Source organism: Sphaeramia orbicularis, chromosome 11, assembly GCF_902148855.1.
Source record: "Sphaeramia orbicularis chromosome 11, fSphaOr1.1, whole genome shotgun sequence".
In the NCBI taxonomy this organism is placed as follows: domain Eukaryota; kingdom Metazoa; phylum Chordata; class Actinopteri; order Kurtiformes; family Apogonidae; genus Sphaeramia; species Sphaeramia orbicularis.
The window spans coordinates 43,662,506-43,681,474 of NC_043967.1; the positions used below are offsets into that span (position 1 = coordinate 43,662,506).

Here is an 18,969-nt window from a genome sequence, read left to right on the forward strand (position 1 = left end):
ACGCCGTCAGACTTCACGCATAATATAAAACGGGCAGAGATAATAAACGACAGCATTATACGTCAATTTTCTGTTATTTTAATCGGAATTCCTCTCTTCCAAAACAGCGTTTGTTTCCCTCGTCGTTATGTAAAGTAATTAGAGGAAAACCGTCATTAGAAACTGAACTTGGACACACTTGGAAACTCGGATGTTTTCTGTAACTAATTCCTGTGTGTAACGTTAACTAATAAGCAAATATACCAGAGAGGATATTTTACAGTTTACAATTTTGGATAAAGAAAGGGACTGATTTAACTACCGATGCAAATGGATTCAGGGAAACTTGTGCAAAGAAGAAAACCGAACATTCCTCTTATCAGACCGAGAGGATTGGACAAAAAGCAGCACATTCAAGAGGTAAACAAAGTCTGTTTCTCCCCATGGAAGTTTATTTAATGTAGCTAGGGATTTCCTCACATATACACAGTAAAAAAATATTGTATTTCATGTCTTATAAACTTATATCTTCATATGTTTAAAGAATTTATGTATGTGATAATAATATATTGCCTTTAAAAGAGATCATATGCCAAGAACTTTTTACCCGAATTCACGGAATCATCTTTTATTATTATTAGTTATTTATTATCTTTATCAGCTGTAAGGCCTATTAGCTACATCACTCAAAAAATATTAAGCAAGAGCATGTTTTTTTTTTTGTTTGTTTTGTTTTGTTTTTGCTTTGTTTTGGGCTTTTTTTGTATTCTTAATGACTTTGTAAATACACCTATGACCAATCAGTTGTTTTTTTCCCTAAATGACCTACCTGCAAATCTGTGCGAGAAGATGAAGTAAATTCTGCACTCATTAAATATGCACATATCATATATAGAATAGAATGCCTTTATTGTCATTATACATATGTACAACGAAATTGTAAGTGACAACTCTCTGGTGATGCGTAGTGCAAAGTTTAAAGAAGAAAGGAAGTGTAAATATATATATTAAGTAAATATATATACAGTATAAAAACAGACATGTCACCAACCGAGAAAAACAAAACAAAAGGAAACAGTAGAGCTAAGTATATATTGCACTTTGACCCTGGCTGAACACTATGACTTATGTTAAGTATAGGTCCTGTGTGAGGTATTGTCATTGCAGTGTGTTCAGCACCCATATTGCACTTGGATAAAAATATATATAGCCTACCTGGGGGTCCACACAGCAAAATGTGTTTTTAATACCTTTATTATTTCAGGGATCAATTTGCAGCTCTTGAAAATAGTATACTATTACAATTTACAGGTATGTGTTTTGTCAGACAATAGCCTACTAACAAAATGTTTCCATGTTACAAATATGTAATTTATAATACTAAAAGTATTTTTCAGACTATCTATTTGCAGAAACATACCTTTTTTTGCAGTATGCTACAATTGCTGCAAAAATGCAAGCAGTTCAACATTATTGGCTCAACAGTAGTGGCTTTTTATCACCTTCCGTTGGTGTTCTGTGGAGTTCAGGTGTGGAATGGTTTCAGTGCAATAGCGTTTTATAACTTTTCCCTAAATGGATATTTTTTTCAGCAGACTAGTACAAAAAGTCTTGACATTAATAAAGTGATCCGTCTTCTTGAAGATCCCTTGACGGTAAGTTAAAGTGTGAATGCAAACGGTCTTATAGTTGTGTCTATTACGTGTGAAAATATGATACTGTACATGTAACTGAACTATATTATCTGTTTTATCTTAAGGCTAACCTGAAGGAGAGGCACCTCTTTGTGTTGAAGAAGTTATTTAAGACAAACCAAAATGGCTTTGTATCCTTTGTTCATGATTATCCCCCCTCTTTGTTGTCACATACTGGGACAGATTGTCAGATTGTCTTCATTGTTATCCCCTGGTGCAGTAATGGAAATAGATTTGCTCTCATGCAACCTGAACACAGCGCCAAACATAATTCCCAAGGCTCTAATTTACAGCTGCATTGCTATGACTGTCAGCATTTTCCCTTTGCAGGAACAACCACAGCTATCATGATGACTCCTAGCCCAGTCACTTCTCCCTCTCGGGGATTTATCTCTGTATGAAAACACACCAAAAATATTCAAACTTCCTGAACTATATTAAGGTCTTGAAGGACCTGACAGGCATAGCCAAAATACTCAACAACTGTGCAGAGAAAGTGAAGGATCAGCCTGATTATCTGCCTCTTTTGTGTGAGGCACTTAAAATTTGTAGGTAAGAGCCTGAAATAATTAAATTCTATCAGAAGCATGTTTTTTTTTTTTTTTTTTCAACTCAATCATTTTCATAGTTTTATTCTGTTTTTATCACAGACTTCCCTTCTTGAAAGAGAGGACATCTGATGAACTGACACACGCGCAGGATGCCACACATTTCCTTTCTCATATCGGTAAATTAAACAATTAAGCAATGTCCGGTTTCAATTATAAAAAAAATGTTAACTTATTTATTCACAGATATACATGGTCATGCTCATTTATTTGAAACAAAAAAAGTGGAATATATGTACATTTAAAATTTTTGCAAATTTCTTTAAATATCATTTTCTGAAGTCTTGCTGAAAAGATGACTCTCTGCTGCAAATTTGGCTTTGGTTCTTGCTCATAAGCAGAAGCAGGTTTTGTTTTTAGAAGCTACTCTAACAGCTGTGCTTGTGGTTTCAGGGTGTCTGATGAGGGTGTCAGATGCTGATGTGAGACTGCACATCATTGAATGTGTGAAATCCTTCTACAGCTCTGTGGCTCCCAGACAGCTGCTTGATGGTATGGAGCATCACACCAAGCCAAAACCTCGGCCTTTCCACTCTGACAACAGATTTTCTAAACTTTCACTAAGTGAGACTCTCCTATACTTCTGTTCTTTTGCTTTTCTGTTATTGTCTTTTCCCAGTCCTTAATTTTGTGTTGTTGTTGTTAATATTGTTCTTGTCTTTCTTTTGTGGCAATTCAACTATAAAGCAATATTAATGTTGATAACTTTATCTGTTCATTTATATGTATGTATATGTATGTCTGCATAAGCTTACATCTCTTCACTTTTAAAGGTTCAAAAACTTTAGATATGAATGTTTTTGTTCCTGGATTGTGCCCATTACAACCAGCATATGTTTTGCTCTTTCATATTAAATTAGTTTTTCTAGTTTTGTTTTGTCCTTTTTATATAATTAATTTGACATTTTTACGCCTCTGTTTGTACAGAGGTCCAGCCAACCTCCCCAGGCTACAGGCTGCAGCTGTTGGAGCGCAGTAACCTGGCACAAACACTGCTCCTCTCCATGGCCGCTGTGGAAAACCAGCCAAACATCAAACTGCAGCTCCTACAAACACTTCAAATCCTCTCCAACTCCTCTGGTCAGTCCCAGTTTTTATTATGGACCCACTGAAGGGTGGATTTGTCAGATATGTCAGCCCGACAGCTGGCCTCCTTGATTAGATAAAGTAGCCAGCCCTGAAGAGCATAAATCAATGCATTACTTAATAACAATCAAACAAGGAAAACTGATTTAAAGTGTCCTTGTGTCAATGTCAATGGATGTCAATGGGTTGTCTCAATCATTAATGACATCTCTTTAATCACTTTTTTTGTTTAACAAATGCAGACTTGAATTGTGCCTCAGTACTGAATGCTCGGGGAGCAGAGGTGATTTGTCTCCATATGAACGAACCTGATCCTTCAGGTGAAATTTTGTTTCGCTCTTCTGAAATCCTCTGGAACCTTCTGGAGCGAGGAAGCAAGGAGGAAGTCACCGCTCAGCTCAGCAGCATGGAGTGTGTCGTGTATGTTGACTAAAGATGTTTGATAATGTGGCACAAAAGGACAGTGTCTATTTATTGGAAATATACTTTTGAAATTGCCGTAATTCATAAAATGTTTGCATAAAATTAAGTCCTTCATTTGTCTAACAGCATCTAACACCAGTATGTGTACAAGGCTAGACTGAAGTTGTCCTTCTGGAGGAAAAAATAGTAGCTGTATACATTTAGGCAATAACACCTATGGTTTGTCAAATTCCTATCAATGGTCAATCGCAGTATATCGTTGCAATATTCTGAATGAGTTTTCATGAATACAGTGGTTGGTGGCATTCTTGAGTCAACATTACCTCAAAATGTTTGGGCAATCTCTGATCTAAAGTCTGAACACCTAAGGGTCCCTAAAAGAAATGTTACAAACTAATAAGCTTTAAGAAGGTGTCACTTCATAAGGATGAATATTAGGCCTTTTACTCTGTGTTTGTTTTCATCACAGTTCTCTGAAAGAGGCCTTTTTTCACCAGTTGCTGAATGGTGTCCGACATATTGACCTCCAGCTCAGGAATTATCTTCTCGTCATCACAACTCTAATCGCTGGCAATTCCAACTCACTGTTCATTGTGAGTGCAGATGATGTAGTAATTGTATGATGGAAACAAGCTGCATCTGATTCCTTCATCTCATAACAGGCCACCGTGTTAATAAAATCTGTGAAAGGTTGCATCATACTTTTAACACTTCTTCTTTTTTTTTTTTTTCTTTTTTCTTTTTTATTTTAGGAGAGTTTATTTGCCAAACAGCTCATAGCTTTGGTCACTTATCCAGAGTGTGAGGCAACTCTTTTCCTATATTTTAAAGAATATTGTTATGTTTGTATTATGTATGTGTATTACTGACATTTTCTTATTGTTTTACAGTGAAAAGTCGCAACTCTTTGATCTGCAACCTTAAACTGTCATATAATAATGAAGACTTGAACATGAAAAAGATGCTGTTAAATCTGTTGGTGTTAATGTCAAAGGACTCGGCTGTTCTGCAGGTCAGTCCCTGTTCAGTGTGACCTGTTGTAAATATTTGAGTTGATGCAGTCAGATTATGATCTTTGTCTTTTTTTCCTCTAGCTTTGTAAAGAGGAGCATGTTATGCTGGTTCTTCTGATGCTCATAAAGCCACCTCCTGCCTCTGGGGTCCGATCCGGTTTACGTCACTGGTCCTCCGTCCAGCGGGAGGAGCTCCAGCTTCATGCACTTGCCACCCTGTCTACTATCGCTCCTCTCATCTTAGACGACTACATGTCCTTTCAGGGAAATGCATGTCTGCTGCTCCTGCTGGACTGGTGTGTTGGGCAAGGTGAGAGGGAGGTTAAAGAGTAAAAGGTCAAAGGTCAGATTACCAATCTTCATCTGTTTTTGAGTCAACACTGAGCATTTGTCTTCTCAGTGGACTATGAGGAAAAACAGGTGAAATTTGAAACAGTTGTCAGGATTTTGTTTGTCTCTCAGTCAATTTACATTCACTCAATCCAAAGGAATTAGATATGGATTAGAGATCTATCAATTATAGGATCAGATATTCAGATTTTTTTACTCAGAGGTCTGATGAAATTGACATATGAAAATGTGCTTCTCAAAATTATCAAAATGAGTATCTTCTCTCAGTTAATTACTTATTTCAGAATCTTTCTTCTTGGGTTTTTGGACCACAGTATGCCCCTCTCAGCCTGCTGTATTTGGAGTAACAAACAGCAGAAAGTTAAGTTTCCAGAATCCCTTAATTTATCTTGTAGAGATCTGAGAAAACATTTAAATAATCTCCCATTTATATCCTCAGTGGGTTTGATTCAAGACTTTCCACGACAGATCTCAGTATTGGTCTGTTGGAATGTGTCTCAAAGAAGCTAATTAGACCAGATTTTAGCATTAACCTTAAAGATTTTTGATTTTTGATATATTCAGGGAAGAAAAATGATGTAGGCTATGACGCAGCAAATTCTCTCTATAGTCACACTGGAAATATAATTATATAATAATAAGATTTAAATTTCAGTTTTTACTCATGTTCGTGTTTCACTAGTTTTGTTTATTTTTTTGCTTTAGTTATAAAGCATCATGCACTTATTATCTATTTAATTTTTGTATTAAATGCAGAATAAGTGTATGAAGGAGCCCCCTACTCTTTTCAGATGAAGTTATCTTTAAATTAAACAAACACATTTTTTGCTGGAGTTTGTGTGATGCCAAATTATTAACAGCAACGTTTTCACTGTCTGTCTAATACTAGTAATTTGATTTAGTACAACTCAGTTGACCCAGTGGGTGGATCACTCTACTTTCATTAAATATCCTTATTATCATTTTCTCTTTACTCCAGATGCTTACTTCGGTCATGGTAATAGCTTCCACGCCACTGGATGTAGAGGCAGTAAGAAGGCTCAGATGCGACTCTGTATCCGAGTTCTGAGATCTGTGTCGTCCTCGGGTGAGGAGTCAGTCAACCAGGACCTCTGTGATCAGGGAACCATTAACCACCTTCTGGGTAAAAGGCATCAAAACTTCTTCAAATGTACTCTTCACTGCAAAGTTCTAACAATTTACTAAAATTGAAAATTATTTTCTTTCTTAGGGATTTTAATGCAGATGGAAGCAAGTCCTGACCAGGAGGATGATGTCACTTTGGAGATAAAGGCAGACATTCAACTGATCCTTTCAGCACTATGTGAGACGGAAATGCACAGAAAGGTATAACTGAGATACTAGAGTGTGATCATTCTGTACAACAGCCAGAATTTGCTTTTAACTAGCAATATTCTTAAGCTGCTACACAGTTACACCACTGGTCTTTAATTGTAAAACAAACTCATGTCAAATATATGGCAAAAATATACAAGACAAAATTATATAAGCTATATAAAAACCTGAAACAGAACATATATGAATAATATTTCATCTAATACAGTGACAGATGATTCAGTAGGGAACAACTAAACAACACAATACACATCTCCCATCTACACCCATTTTCCAACAAACTCACAGCATCTACCCAGAAAAGAAGCGTTTATATTACATTTAAGTGACATTAAGTATTTTTGATGAATTTCTATGTCTCTTAAGTCCAATGTTCATGAGTTTACAAGATCTCAGAGACATGTCGGATCTCTTCATCACATTTCATGATAAAATCACTAAAAGGGTCTCCTGACATCATTGCATGATCTACTAGATAGATTACTAGATGGAGTAGATCCTTGAAATTCTCATAATCAGAACATTAAACCAAAAAATTGAACTCACTTTCAGTTTCCCTTGCCGGTTTCCGTAACTCATGGTAAATTTCTTAAACATCACAGTGCACATAAGGATTGTTGTCTTTTGTTTGTTTTGTTTTTGTATTTCACATATGTTTCTTGTGTGTTGTGCCCCAGGAGCTGTTTGGGTCAGAGGGAGTTGAGATGGCCGTTCACTTCCTGAAGAAAGGTGCTGAGAAGTTCTACACCAGTGTGGGACACAACAAGCTCATCCTCTCCACTGTGGACTGTGTATGGTCAGTTCAGCAAAACCTCACATTTATAGATTAACTATTCAAGTAATATAACCCCATTTCAGTCCTGGTGAAATTTAAGTCTACTCACTTCAATATAAAACTTTATACATTAATGTGTCTGTGAGAGGCAGGTTGTTATCACATAAAAAGCATATTGCACCTCAATTGTTAAAATTCCTTGATTTCCATTTGGTTTCAGATATAAAATTTGGTGCAAGATAGTTAGAAGCAAACAATAGTAGGTTCCTGTGTTTTTTCCTTTTTTGACATTTCTTCTTAATAAACAGATACCAAAGCCTACTTTGTGTGTGATTATAGAACCTTCAGACCTCAATGGAGTTACAATTTCACACTGTTCTGACAGGATCATACATAGTGACAGAGTGAAATAACAAACCAACAGACCAACCAGTTCTCACTCAGTTATATGAACACTTGTTTTGTGTCTGATCAGGTCCTGCATCGTGGGCTGCTACACAACAGAGGATTACTTTTTGGCCAAAGAGGGGGCATTTCTTCTTCTTGACTTGCTTCGTGTAAGTACCTACTTTTAATATTTAGTTTTCTCGTAGTGCTTTTAATTTATGTGTGTGCGTTTAAATGTGAAGTTCAGGTTTGTCTTTCTGCCTTAGTCCAGTCCCAAATGCATGCACAGTGTCATTCTGGCCACGCTGCTGGAGTTATGTGACAACCCCAACACTCTGTCTCACCTGCTGAGCTGGAGGGACAGTGGCGGTCAGACGGCTCCCAGGCTGCTGCTGCAGATGTGGAGGGAGGAGGAGGAGGAGCTGCAAGTCAGCCGAAATCATTATGGAGGACTCGCAGGTAAGTTTAACCTCATAATTTTCCTCTTAATATTTTATACCTTTTTCAGGCCCCTCTTAGATCTGTTTGGTTTCACATTAAATGAGGTCATAGCAAGTGATACGAGGTAAATCACTCCCATAACATAAAGGTATGATATACTCTTCCAATTAAAATAACACACATAATTATTTTTTAATTCAAAGGCTCATCTTGCGCCAAGACAAAGTATTAAAGGACAGCCTAGTATGTTCAAAGAGAGTCTAACTCAGCAGCAATATGAGCATTATCAAATTGAGGCACAGCGTGGCTTTAATTTAGCCCATATTTATAACATCAAGTTGGAACAAAATATGTTCAACTCTTCTCATGAAATGACTGTGACAATGTGAGTTATTCTTGATAGGTAAAGTATAACTGGGACCCCAGTCAAAGGTGATTACTGATGTGTAGAAATAAGAATAAAAAGAAGAATGTGTCTGAAAACATTATTCCATAAAGCATTATTCCACTTTCATGGGGAGCAGTGTATATTAAAGTAGTATCATGTATAATTTAGTTTGTATTAGTTTTTATTAACATCTATATTCTTCTGGTTTTTTTTATTATTATTATAATTTTTTTCTTCCTGTTTATAAATGATCTATATAGTTCTGTCCTGGGACAAAACTCCAACACGTTTAGAGTAATGTTTGTTAATGTACACTCTGCCTGTCGAATACATCAATGAAAACACACACACACACACAAATATTCCAGATGTGTGTGTGTGTGTGTGTGTGTATATAACTACAAGATAGATATAAATAAATCACATATTTATTTAATATACTGTACAGTTGTAGATCAAGATTTCTCTCAGATCTCTCAGATTCACATATGATTTTCATCCTAGTTACTGAAATACCTGACTCTGACATAACCGTTAAAATGATCTGATCATCCTAGAGGTTCACAGAATCTTACCACACATATTTAAGATTTTCCATAATGAATAAATGAATAAGTTTAATGTTTTGATCTCATTTGTTTAATTTTCTCTCTGTATGTAAGACTTGTGAAAATGCAATCAAGTCATGGTCAAGGTTCTGCTACCTTTAAATCTTATATAAATAAATATATATTTGTTTTTGAATGTGCTCCAAGATCCTAAGAGGCCAATCCTCAGTCATCACCAACAGGAGGAAATCCAGTCTTCACAACCGGGTAATGTACCAACTGCAGCGGTGCTGGAGATGTTGGAGAACCTGCGGTCCAAGATTTTCTCCATCTTCTGCAAACTTGGTAAAGCAGTAATGGAAGAATCACAAAACTTGTACATAATACATTTTTTTAAGCATATAATAAGTTGTAAAGATTGATTCATTATTTGTTATCATGTGGTTTGGACTAGAGGATCTACAAACCTTTTACTATTAAACTGTTTCATATCTATCAGAACTTCTTTTCAGACCAAGGAATTAAACTGGTTTATGATGCAAAGGTCTATTATTTACATTATGTGTGATAAATTAAGTTGCCAGTTACCTCAATGTGACTTAAGCATTAAGGAAAACATTAACCTTAAAGTGACTGTCAAATAGCCTTGTGTGTTAGTGTTTATATTTATGATGCAAAAAGTGGGTTAGTTAAAAGGATCACTGTGAAAACGTACATATTTCAGGGTTTCAGGATCTTCCTGGATTATCAACACAAGATTATGTGACTTTGAGCATCGTCAGGAGATACTTGGACTTCAAGGTACAGATGAAATTGTTTCTAGTGGCAGTTTCTTATTTAACATATCTTCAGCAACAACAACTTGTATAAAAGGAGTCAACTGAAGATAATGTTGTCATTTCCACACGTTTCATAAAGCAACTGTTAAAATCTGTAAAAAAAAAAAAAAAAAAAAAAAAAGTTAGGGAAGTGAACACCCCTTCTGTCATGGTGCTGTAGGTCGGAGAGGTATGGGACGAGGTCAGTAAAGAGTTGATCTTGGATGGAGTAAAACCCATCACTCCTGATCAGGAGTCTCTAGAAACTATCTGTAAGATCACAGAGGACACAGCCAGGAGGGTCATAGAGGAGCAGATCAGCATCCTGCAGCAACAGGAGAAGGAAGACATCGGCAAAGAGAAGCTGCTCTACACAGAGGTACTGAGGGTGAACACAGTAGTGTAACATTTTATAAATCATGTTGTAAATAACCAAACCAATAAGCTTAAGAATGTTGATTTAAGGTAATGAAAGGAACAATACTCCACACTATATGCTGTCAAATGTTTATTAAATACTCTCCGATATAACCTAAAGAAATTCTTGATGAACTGTTGTTGGTGTTGCATCCAAACTTATCAAGACTTGTCTAAAAAACTGCCAAAAGAAATCACTTCTGTACAATGAAAAGATGGAAAGAACAGAAATAATGTTATAGTCTACATATTTTTATGAGAACAAAAAATGTATGCATACTGTTTCATCATTTTGGTTAATAACTATGATTTTATTTTATATTTTTCTCAATAACTGTCTTATTGGTTCTGTGATTTCATTACATGTTTCCTTTACATGTAAATTACCGCCCAAGTTTGAACATCATTAAATGTTGAGAACAAAGTCAGCAGAAACACCTATCAGCAGATTCATTTAGTAAATTGTCTGTGGAACATTTGGATGCAGCAGATCTTCTCTTAATGAACTCAGGCCTGACAGATTCTGGTGTCTTCGTGTCACAGATTAAATCTCGATGGAGGCAACAGGAGCTCACAGCAAAGTCCTGGGACCATTATGTTTCCAAGACGTCAAACTATGATATTCTAAAGGTGCTTGTCTTTTGCATCCTCTTCTTTTATCATATCTTTTATCTGCAAAGAATTGATGTGAAAAGAATTTAACACCAGCGACTTCATTACCTGTTTTTTTTTTTCCACAGGAAGTTAAAGCACAGAGAGAGAAATATATTGAATCATCGAGACCAAAGCATGACGAGACCATACTTCATCCTGTACAGGTCTGTCAACAACACATAACATTTATCCAAAGTTACAGATTTTGTTAATGATGCAGTTTTTACATCAACCTGCAGTTAACTTTGAATTACTACATTGACTGCCCTCTACTGGTAGCAAGGAGGAATTACATCTTCTAATAATTATTGGGGGGAAAAAAACCTCCAGTAATTTTAAGCAGTAATTTTTTTTTTTACTTTCATGCATTGCATTATACAGGAGCATATTCTTACCAGTAATTAAATTAATTAGAATTAGTTCAAGTTTATTGAAACAGTATTATAGAATAATTACAATAATGATTCAAAATAGTACATAGATATATTTATTCAAACCCTAAAGATGTATCTTTATCTGTCTGCTCTACTTCTCTAACCTCCAGCTGCATTTCCTGTGCACATAGTGATACATTAATGGTGACATTTTCATGGGATTTTCAGACTGAATCTTATCTCTTTAGCATATACTGTACATCTATTTTATGTTATGTGGACCTCTTACTGACATGGTTTCATTATTTAGCACAGTGGGAAGCCTGGAAACATTAGGTAATGGGAACTTTTGAGTTTATTACTTGTTGTTGATGCTGTGGGTGATGATAAACATCTGGATATCTCTTTTCTCATTTTGTTGGTGGTGGAATAAGTTAAGATAAGACTTTATTCACCCCACCATGAGGAAATTTCACAGTTGACATTAGCAAATACAAAAATAAAGTGCAGAGAAGACAGGCTGAAAATATTTTCTCTGCATTTATTCATCACACATTTATAAGAAATCTGTTATTTAGTATTTATTTAAATTTAGATTTAAATATTATATACATATTTACAATATAATGTAACTAGTGCATTGACCTGTGGGGACCCACAGGTTCTAGATGTGGTAGTTTTTATGCTGTTGTGTATTCATACATGCTGTATCACATTTGTCCAGCAGTCACCACCAAAGCATTCTGGGCATAACAATGTGATTGTAAGGCTATTGTATTCCAAAATTACTAATATCTCCCAAAATATTGGTCCTATCAATTTGTCATTTTCGCTAGTCTCTTCCTTGATCAAAAATACATCAGTATGCCAAACTGCAGCAGTCAGCTCTTTCCAGATTAAATGTGATTCCCAAGACATGCACACAGAGGCATTTAGCTTTTATAATAATAATAATAATAATAATAATAATAATAATAATAATAATAATAATAATAATAATAATATATAATTATGTACGAAACATGCACATGGATGTTGTAAACAGTGGTTGTAGTAACTCCTGGCCTATGTACTATATGTATGAGTATGTGTGTAAGACTTTAACAGACTATGCTCTCAGAAAAATAAGATAATACAAATGACCTCTTCAAGTATTGGTAAACAAATATTGTTGAGCTCTTCCATATGCAAATCTGCAGCCTTGACTCTACTGATGGAAATTATAGTGACTAAGGCTATGACATTATATGCACTGTGTGTCAAAAACGAGACAAACATGCCAATAATATTGCTTATTGTGTTTTGGTTTGTTATTCAGTATTTCATTGGCCAGGTCATGTCTGTGGAGCGAACAGGAGCTCAGGGTCCAGCTGGTGTGAAGCTGACTCTGGCCAGAGTTCCCCTTAAGTCTGCAAGTCAGGGAGACCTTGGACCCACAACACAGCAAGACCCTGAATACTTCAGCACTGCTTCTGTCAAAGACTGAGGACAAACAAACAAGCAAAGAACCTGGAGGAATATTCTGAAATAATTCACATCTGTTTGGAGTTTTTAATCAAACACAAACAGGAGGTATTTTTAATCTTTGTTCTGACTTGTGCAGCAGACATGAGGTCAGTAAATGTGTACAATCAGTATGTTGTAGTCTGGTCCCACATAAAGACACACACTGTTGTAAACTGAATGGTCTTTGTGGTCCAACGTGTCTGATACAAAGAATAACTGTTGAAATGTAAGAACATTTAATCCATGAATGTAGATTTAAAACACACTTGATTTAAGGTGCCAGTAGACCTGCAGACAACTTTGTAGAACACAAACTGATTCACACTTTTTTTTTCTCCAATAATATTTACAACTAAGATGTCACATGTAAAATACATGATCATTTGGGCCTAGTGTCAATCCTTGTCTTTGAGTTAATTTAACTAATAAGTTAATTGTATAGGTCAGAAAATAAACATTTTCAACTGCAGGGTTAAAGCTCTTTTAACATTTATTTTGTCCAATGTAAATGTTGAAAGCAGTTCCAAGTGTAAATAATTTATATGTAATTGTGAACCATTTTTCTCAGTTTTGCTGCACATAAATCATCTATAATCTGTAAATAATCACACTGTGATCTGTGATGATATAATAGATCTATATGTTTCTATCTGATGTTATGTAACCTATAGAATAACATGAAAAGAGAGGCCTTATCCTTATGTAACCGAATTATAACACGAAATTATTTGAATAGAATAAATAACTATATGTCCAGTAAAAGTTAATATTCAACAGCACTTTGTTTTTGTTCTTTGCTGTGTCACCACTTGGTCCATGTTGAACAGTAATTAAGAAGTATTTTGTCTTTTTTGGGTTACATAAGTCACTGCAGTGCATTAACACACATGTTCCTTCAAGCGTGCAACATGCTGCACCGAGCCACTTTCTTCTTCACATTCTACTGTGGCTGAATGACCAAATCATCCCTGACAGGCCTGGGCTTTTCATGCAGCTTTGTGAGTGTGTGTGTGTGTGTGTGTGTGTGTGTGTGTGTGTGTGTGTGTGTGTGTGTGTGTGTGTGTGTGTGTAGGTGTGTGTGTGTGTGTGTGTGTGTGTGTGTGGAGTCCATCAGACAGGACTGGGACGTTCACATTGTACAAAAGAGCAGGGACACACAGGAGCCTCTTCAGTCCGACAGGCATCCACTGTTTGTTCAGGCTGCACATGCTGTCAGTCTGCGGGCGTTGATGAAGGTGAGGGCAGATGCTGCTTCTGGATGATCTGGATTCTGAGCTGAACTCCTCTAGGACTTCTGAACTCCAAACTGTGAGACACACTTTGTTTAATCTGAATGTTAATGTTACACAAAAAAGCCTAGATGTTTTTTATCTAACTTACTTTGCAAAGGATTATTACAGGAATAGTACAATAAATCAAGAGGATAAAAATCTAGTAGAGTTTGACACAGATAAATTAAACAATAAAGTCCCTTACTTTAATCTATCGAATCATCAGCATTCTAACTGATTCTGGAAAGTCTGGTTTTAGAGGGAACACATTGTTCATCTTGGTAATTATCAGGTCACATTAGTTCATGACACAGAACAGAGCTATGCAATTATTCAGAACAAACAGTAGCTGAACTAAGTCATATTGCTAAATAGTGATTATATAATAAAATGACTTTGCATTGCAGAGACTTTTTTGCTTCTTTTTTGTTTAGTTTTATCAGAAAACTTTAAAACACATTATAAACAAATGCTCAATAAAAATATTTTCAAGATAGAACCAATGCTATGTGTTTCACTTTTACTTAGCTGATGATTTTATGTTGCTGAAGTTTTTCATTTATCTCTGTGTCTACAACAAAAACCTGAAGCTATCACTGTAGCATCAATATGCAGAATGTTATAAGAACTGCAAGAATATTCAAGGACAAGTTCTAACTGAGATATATGTGGTGAGCAATGGGCCAGGTGCTAAAAAGGGTTCTTGATGTACTGTATAAACTAAAATTACACTTATTATATATACTATTATACTATTTATGTTACTACTATTATATATACTATTATATACTATATTTTATTTATTTTTATTTTTATTTATATTAAAAATATTGTCTCATAGATGAGTGCAGTGTAGAATTGTATGTGAAATGTAATTTAAACCAAAAAAAAGTGATCTGTTACATTCTGAAGCATTAGTCATGAGAATAACAGGATTAATGTCAGAGGAGGACACAGATTTTAAGTAGGGGGTCATTTTTTTGTTTCATTGTCTTCTCTTTTGTAAGATATTCTCCATGTATGTTGATTTTCTTTAGCTGGATGGTTGCAAAAATATTATATTCTACATCAAGGAGGGAAAGTGTTTTAAGTAGATTTCATTTACTAAAATTCAAGAGAAAACTTGGTGTTTTGTTAAAATAAAGCTTTAAAGTACTCTGTAGTTTTGCAAATGAAATTTACTGAAATGTCTTCACTGCATATTTGTTTTTAGTGTGTTAGCGTCAGACTAAAGGATCAAATTAAATCTATAGAGCACAAAAATTAAAGTGTAAATGACTGACAATTGTATTAAGAGGATCATCTGCACACCGCTAAATGAGACAGTACACATATACACTGTTGCCCATAAAGTTGGAATGAAATATTTTCACCTCTTCTCATGAGATGATGGTGAGAATGAGATTTATTGTTGATAGATAAACTGTAACTGGGACACAGTATGTAATCAAAACATCTGGTCAAAGGTGATTATTGATGTGTATAAATAAGAATGAAAAGAGGAATGTGTCTGAAAAGAAAATTATTCCACATTTATGGCCAACTGTATATAAATAAGTATAACACAAGTATATATCAGTAGAAATTTAGATGCCTATCTTTTGTGCATCATTACAGTGATGGGTTAAAGGCAGAAGACAAATTTCAGTGTGTGGTGCATGTTAATGTGTGTGACAAATTACTACTGACAAAATAAAGATTCTATTCCATTCTATTCTATTCTATTCTACAGGGTGTCCCATAAGTCTCCATACATAGGAGACATAATACATATGGTTCTAACATGTATTTCTTTATATTTCTTCTTCATAGTTCTTCAGCAGTGGAGGACACGCATTGAAATGTGTTCCCGACAAAATGGCAGTCATATAGAGCATATTATATAAATAAAAATGGTTTATGTCAAGAAACGTTTATTTTTCCTACGTATGGAGACTTATGGGACACCCTGCATTCAATTCTATTCTATTCTATTCTATTCTATTGAGTACTTTCCCTGTAAACCACAATGTAGATAGTAATAGAAGTGTTGAATATGTGCAGGATTCTCAGCTTTGGTCACAGAAACTTGATAAACTTTTAGAAAATCCTTCACACAGCAGCAGTAGATCACCAGTTTAGGTCTAAAATTTTTGCATAGATAATTATGGACTATTTTTTCACCTCTACAGGTTTGTCGTCAGTTCATCTGCAGCAGAAATGATCATCAGACTGGGACGACTGACTCCAGGATACTTCCGTCTCCTCCAGGTTGGTGTCTGTTATTAACACATCTTATTATTATTATTTATTTCCACTCCAATCAGAGAACAGAGCCATAAAAAAAAGTCTTCATCCGTGTTTTCAAAATGGCATGTGTTTTATCATATTTGATGTAATGTAACTCATACATTTTAAGAAGGAGCTAATATTATCAACCCCTCAGGTGAAAACATGACACAATATAGATTGGAACATTATGTACAGAATCCTTAGAGGAGAACAGTTAGAGACAACTTGTGAATGAATATTTGATGTCACTGGGGTTTATGTAACATGTTCAGACTCTGCCTCACAGCTGGTGACGTATGAAGCTGCATGAAAGCAGAGGTTGTATAAATACGTTATAAACACACTGATGCAGTTAATGAAAAGGGAAAATAAAGTGTCCAATGAGAGACATGTGAATCTTAATTTTTGTTTTCAGTAATAGCTTTTACACACAACACAATGCATTCAGACCTCACCTTTATTAAACTGTTCTGCATCATTTATCTTTCTAATAATTTAGGTTTGATTTGTAAAGAAATTAGCAAAATGAGCAAATGGTCTGAATCCTTGATCACAGAATGACAACCATAAAAGCCATCATTATTTTCATGTTTTTCTTAAAAAAAAAAAAAAAAAGAAAAAGAAAAGAAAAGAAAAGACAATCAATCATGCACATTGTAGACAGTGAGTGGAAGCCATTAACCAACCATTTTAATCAGAGAAAACAAATGGGCTAAATCAGTAAATTGAGTTTCACTGATGCACCAGTACTGTTGTGTTTTCTCGTTGTCTGAGGGTTTCAGCTTATTTTTCATCTCACTATCAACAGATCTAGTCTTGCTTTTTTCCAACCAACTCAAGCCTATTGTCAATAATGGCCAGAAACGGTTGGTTTTCTCACATCATATCATAAATATAATGTCAATTCCAACCAAAAATCACTTGTTTTTCTTATATCTTGTTCTCTACCATGTAGAAAATAAAGCAGCTTTTATAAGATCCACAAGTTAAACCAGTGTGAAATCCCACTAACATCAGCCCAGATCATTAATACAAAGGAAGCACTGATTTACATGATGATTTATATCAGGGGTGTCAAACTCATTTTAGTTCAGGGGCCATATTCAGCTAAATTTGATCTGAAGTGGGCCGGACCAGATAATAATAACATAATAACCTATAAATAATGACAACTCCAAATTTTTGTCTTTGTTTTAGTGTAAAAAAACATTAAATTATGAAAATACTTACTTTTATAAACAAAACTATAAAAAAAAAAACAACAAACAAACAAACAGATATTTAAATGAAAAAAACGTAAGAAAATTTAGTGCAATTTTAACAATATTATTCCTCAACTTATCATTTCTCCATGTGCATTATGGATCAGATCTACAAAGACACTAAACACTGAGGAACAGGCAGAAAAACTGTTAAAATTGTGCAAAATTTTCTTTAGACATTTCAGGTTGTTCATATTTGTTCAGATTATTCACATTTTAGTGTTACGGGATAGTTTGTAAATGTAAATATTTTCATAATTTAATGTTAGTTTTTGCACTAAAGCAAAGAAAAAAATTTAAGTTGTTAATTCTAGATTTTTGGGGGGTTAATTCAAGATTTTTTTACTTAATAAAGAATTTTTTTTTTTGGCTTAATTCAAGATTTTTTTACTTAATTGAAGATTTTTTTTTTTTGGCTTAATTCAAGATTTTTTTTACTTAATTGAAGACTTTTTTTGGCTTAATTCAAGATTTTTTGCTAAATTTGAGATGTTTTGGCTTAATTGAAGCTTTGTTTTACTTAACTGAAGATTTTTTTTACTTAATTGAAGATTTTTTTTTTGTCTTAATTTAAGATTTTTTCCTCAATTCAAGCTAATTTATTTATTTATTTTTTTTGCTTAACTCAATTCAAGACTGTCGAATTTTTGCACTTGGCAAAAACATCCCAGGGGCCGAACTAGACCCTTTGGCGGGCCACATTTGGCCCCCGGGCCGCATGTTTGACACCCCTGATTTATATGATATGAGACCAAAATAATTTAACACTTTTATTTACAATCTAACAATTTTTACACTGCTTTAAAGACAAAAGGCAGTCCAGAGTCCTGTATCAGCTGTAATTCCACTGCTGTGTCTGTCTTTGTCCACAGAGGCAGGTCTCAGGTGAGGTCCAGATGCAGCCTCAGAGCGGTCTCCTCAACCCCATCGCCATGACGATGGCCGCGTTGGGGATGAGTGTGTCCCTGTACAGCGCCAGACAGATGGCAGAGACGGTCCATGGTCTGGAACAGCCGGATGTCTGAGTTTAGAGACAAATGTTCACTATTTACCAGCAGATCAGCGACTGCTGGAGCAGCTCCATAGATGAATGTGATGAATGTTTGTGTATGTCAGAGGTGTTAAGAGACAGATGTGTCGTTTGAAAGAACATGTAAGTGTCCCGAGGGGAAAGTGTGAGTCTGTGTTCAGTCCCAGCAGCTGGATTTAAATAATACAGGGTTTTCTTTGTTATGAGCCACTGTATTTAGATGAAAATATTCAAATAGGAAGCTCTCACTTTGACCAGGTCTGTAATTTTCATCAGATTAAAATCGCAACTAACACTTTCATCTATAGATTATTATT

At 35.1% G+C, this 18,969-nt stretch overlaps 1 protein-coding gene across 2 annotated transcripts; it reads left to right on the top strand.

Annotated features, from left to right (window-relative positions):
• Window positions 1-9: 9 nt before the first annotated feature.
• Window positions 10-18,969, top strand: cfap69 (cilia and flagella associated protein 69). 2 transcript variants are annotated; one of them, XM_030147203.1, is made up of 26 exons: window positions 10-399; window positions 1,572-1,634; window positions 1,739-1,804; window positions 2,116-2,225; window positions 2,324-2,400; window positions 2,675-2,845; window positions 3,209-3,361; window positions 3,610-3,787; window positions 4,260-4,383; window positions 4,543-4,591; window positions 4,681-4,802; window positions 4,885-5,113; window positions 6,134-6,298; window positions 6,386-6,501; window positions 7,188-7,306; window positions 7,761-7,842; window positions 7,939-8,131; window positions 9,257-9,394; window positions 9,774-9,850; window positions 10,049-10,246; window positions 10,828-10,914; window positions 11,025-11,102; window positions 12,631-13,840; window positions 13,891-14,126; window positions 16,261-16,339; window positions 18,495-18,969. In XM_030147203.1, the coding sequence occupies exons 1-23, from the start codon at window positions 304-306 to the stop codon at window positions 12,796-12,798; spliced, it is 2,859 nt and encodes a 952-aa protein (XP_030003063.1). In that variant the 5' UTR covers window positions 10-303; the 3' UTR covers window positions 12,799-13,840; window positions 13,891-14,126; window positions 16,261-16,339; window positions 18,495-18,969. The 2 variants fall into 2 exon arrangements, 1 of the variants encoding a protein (XP_030003063.1); XR_003936600.1 differs by lacking the exons at window positions 10-399; window positions 1,572-1,634; window positions 1,739-1,804; ... (17 more) ...; window positions 10,828-10,914; window positions 11,025-11,102 and having other exon boundaries at window positions 13,798-13,838.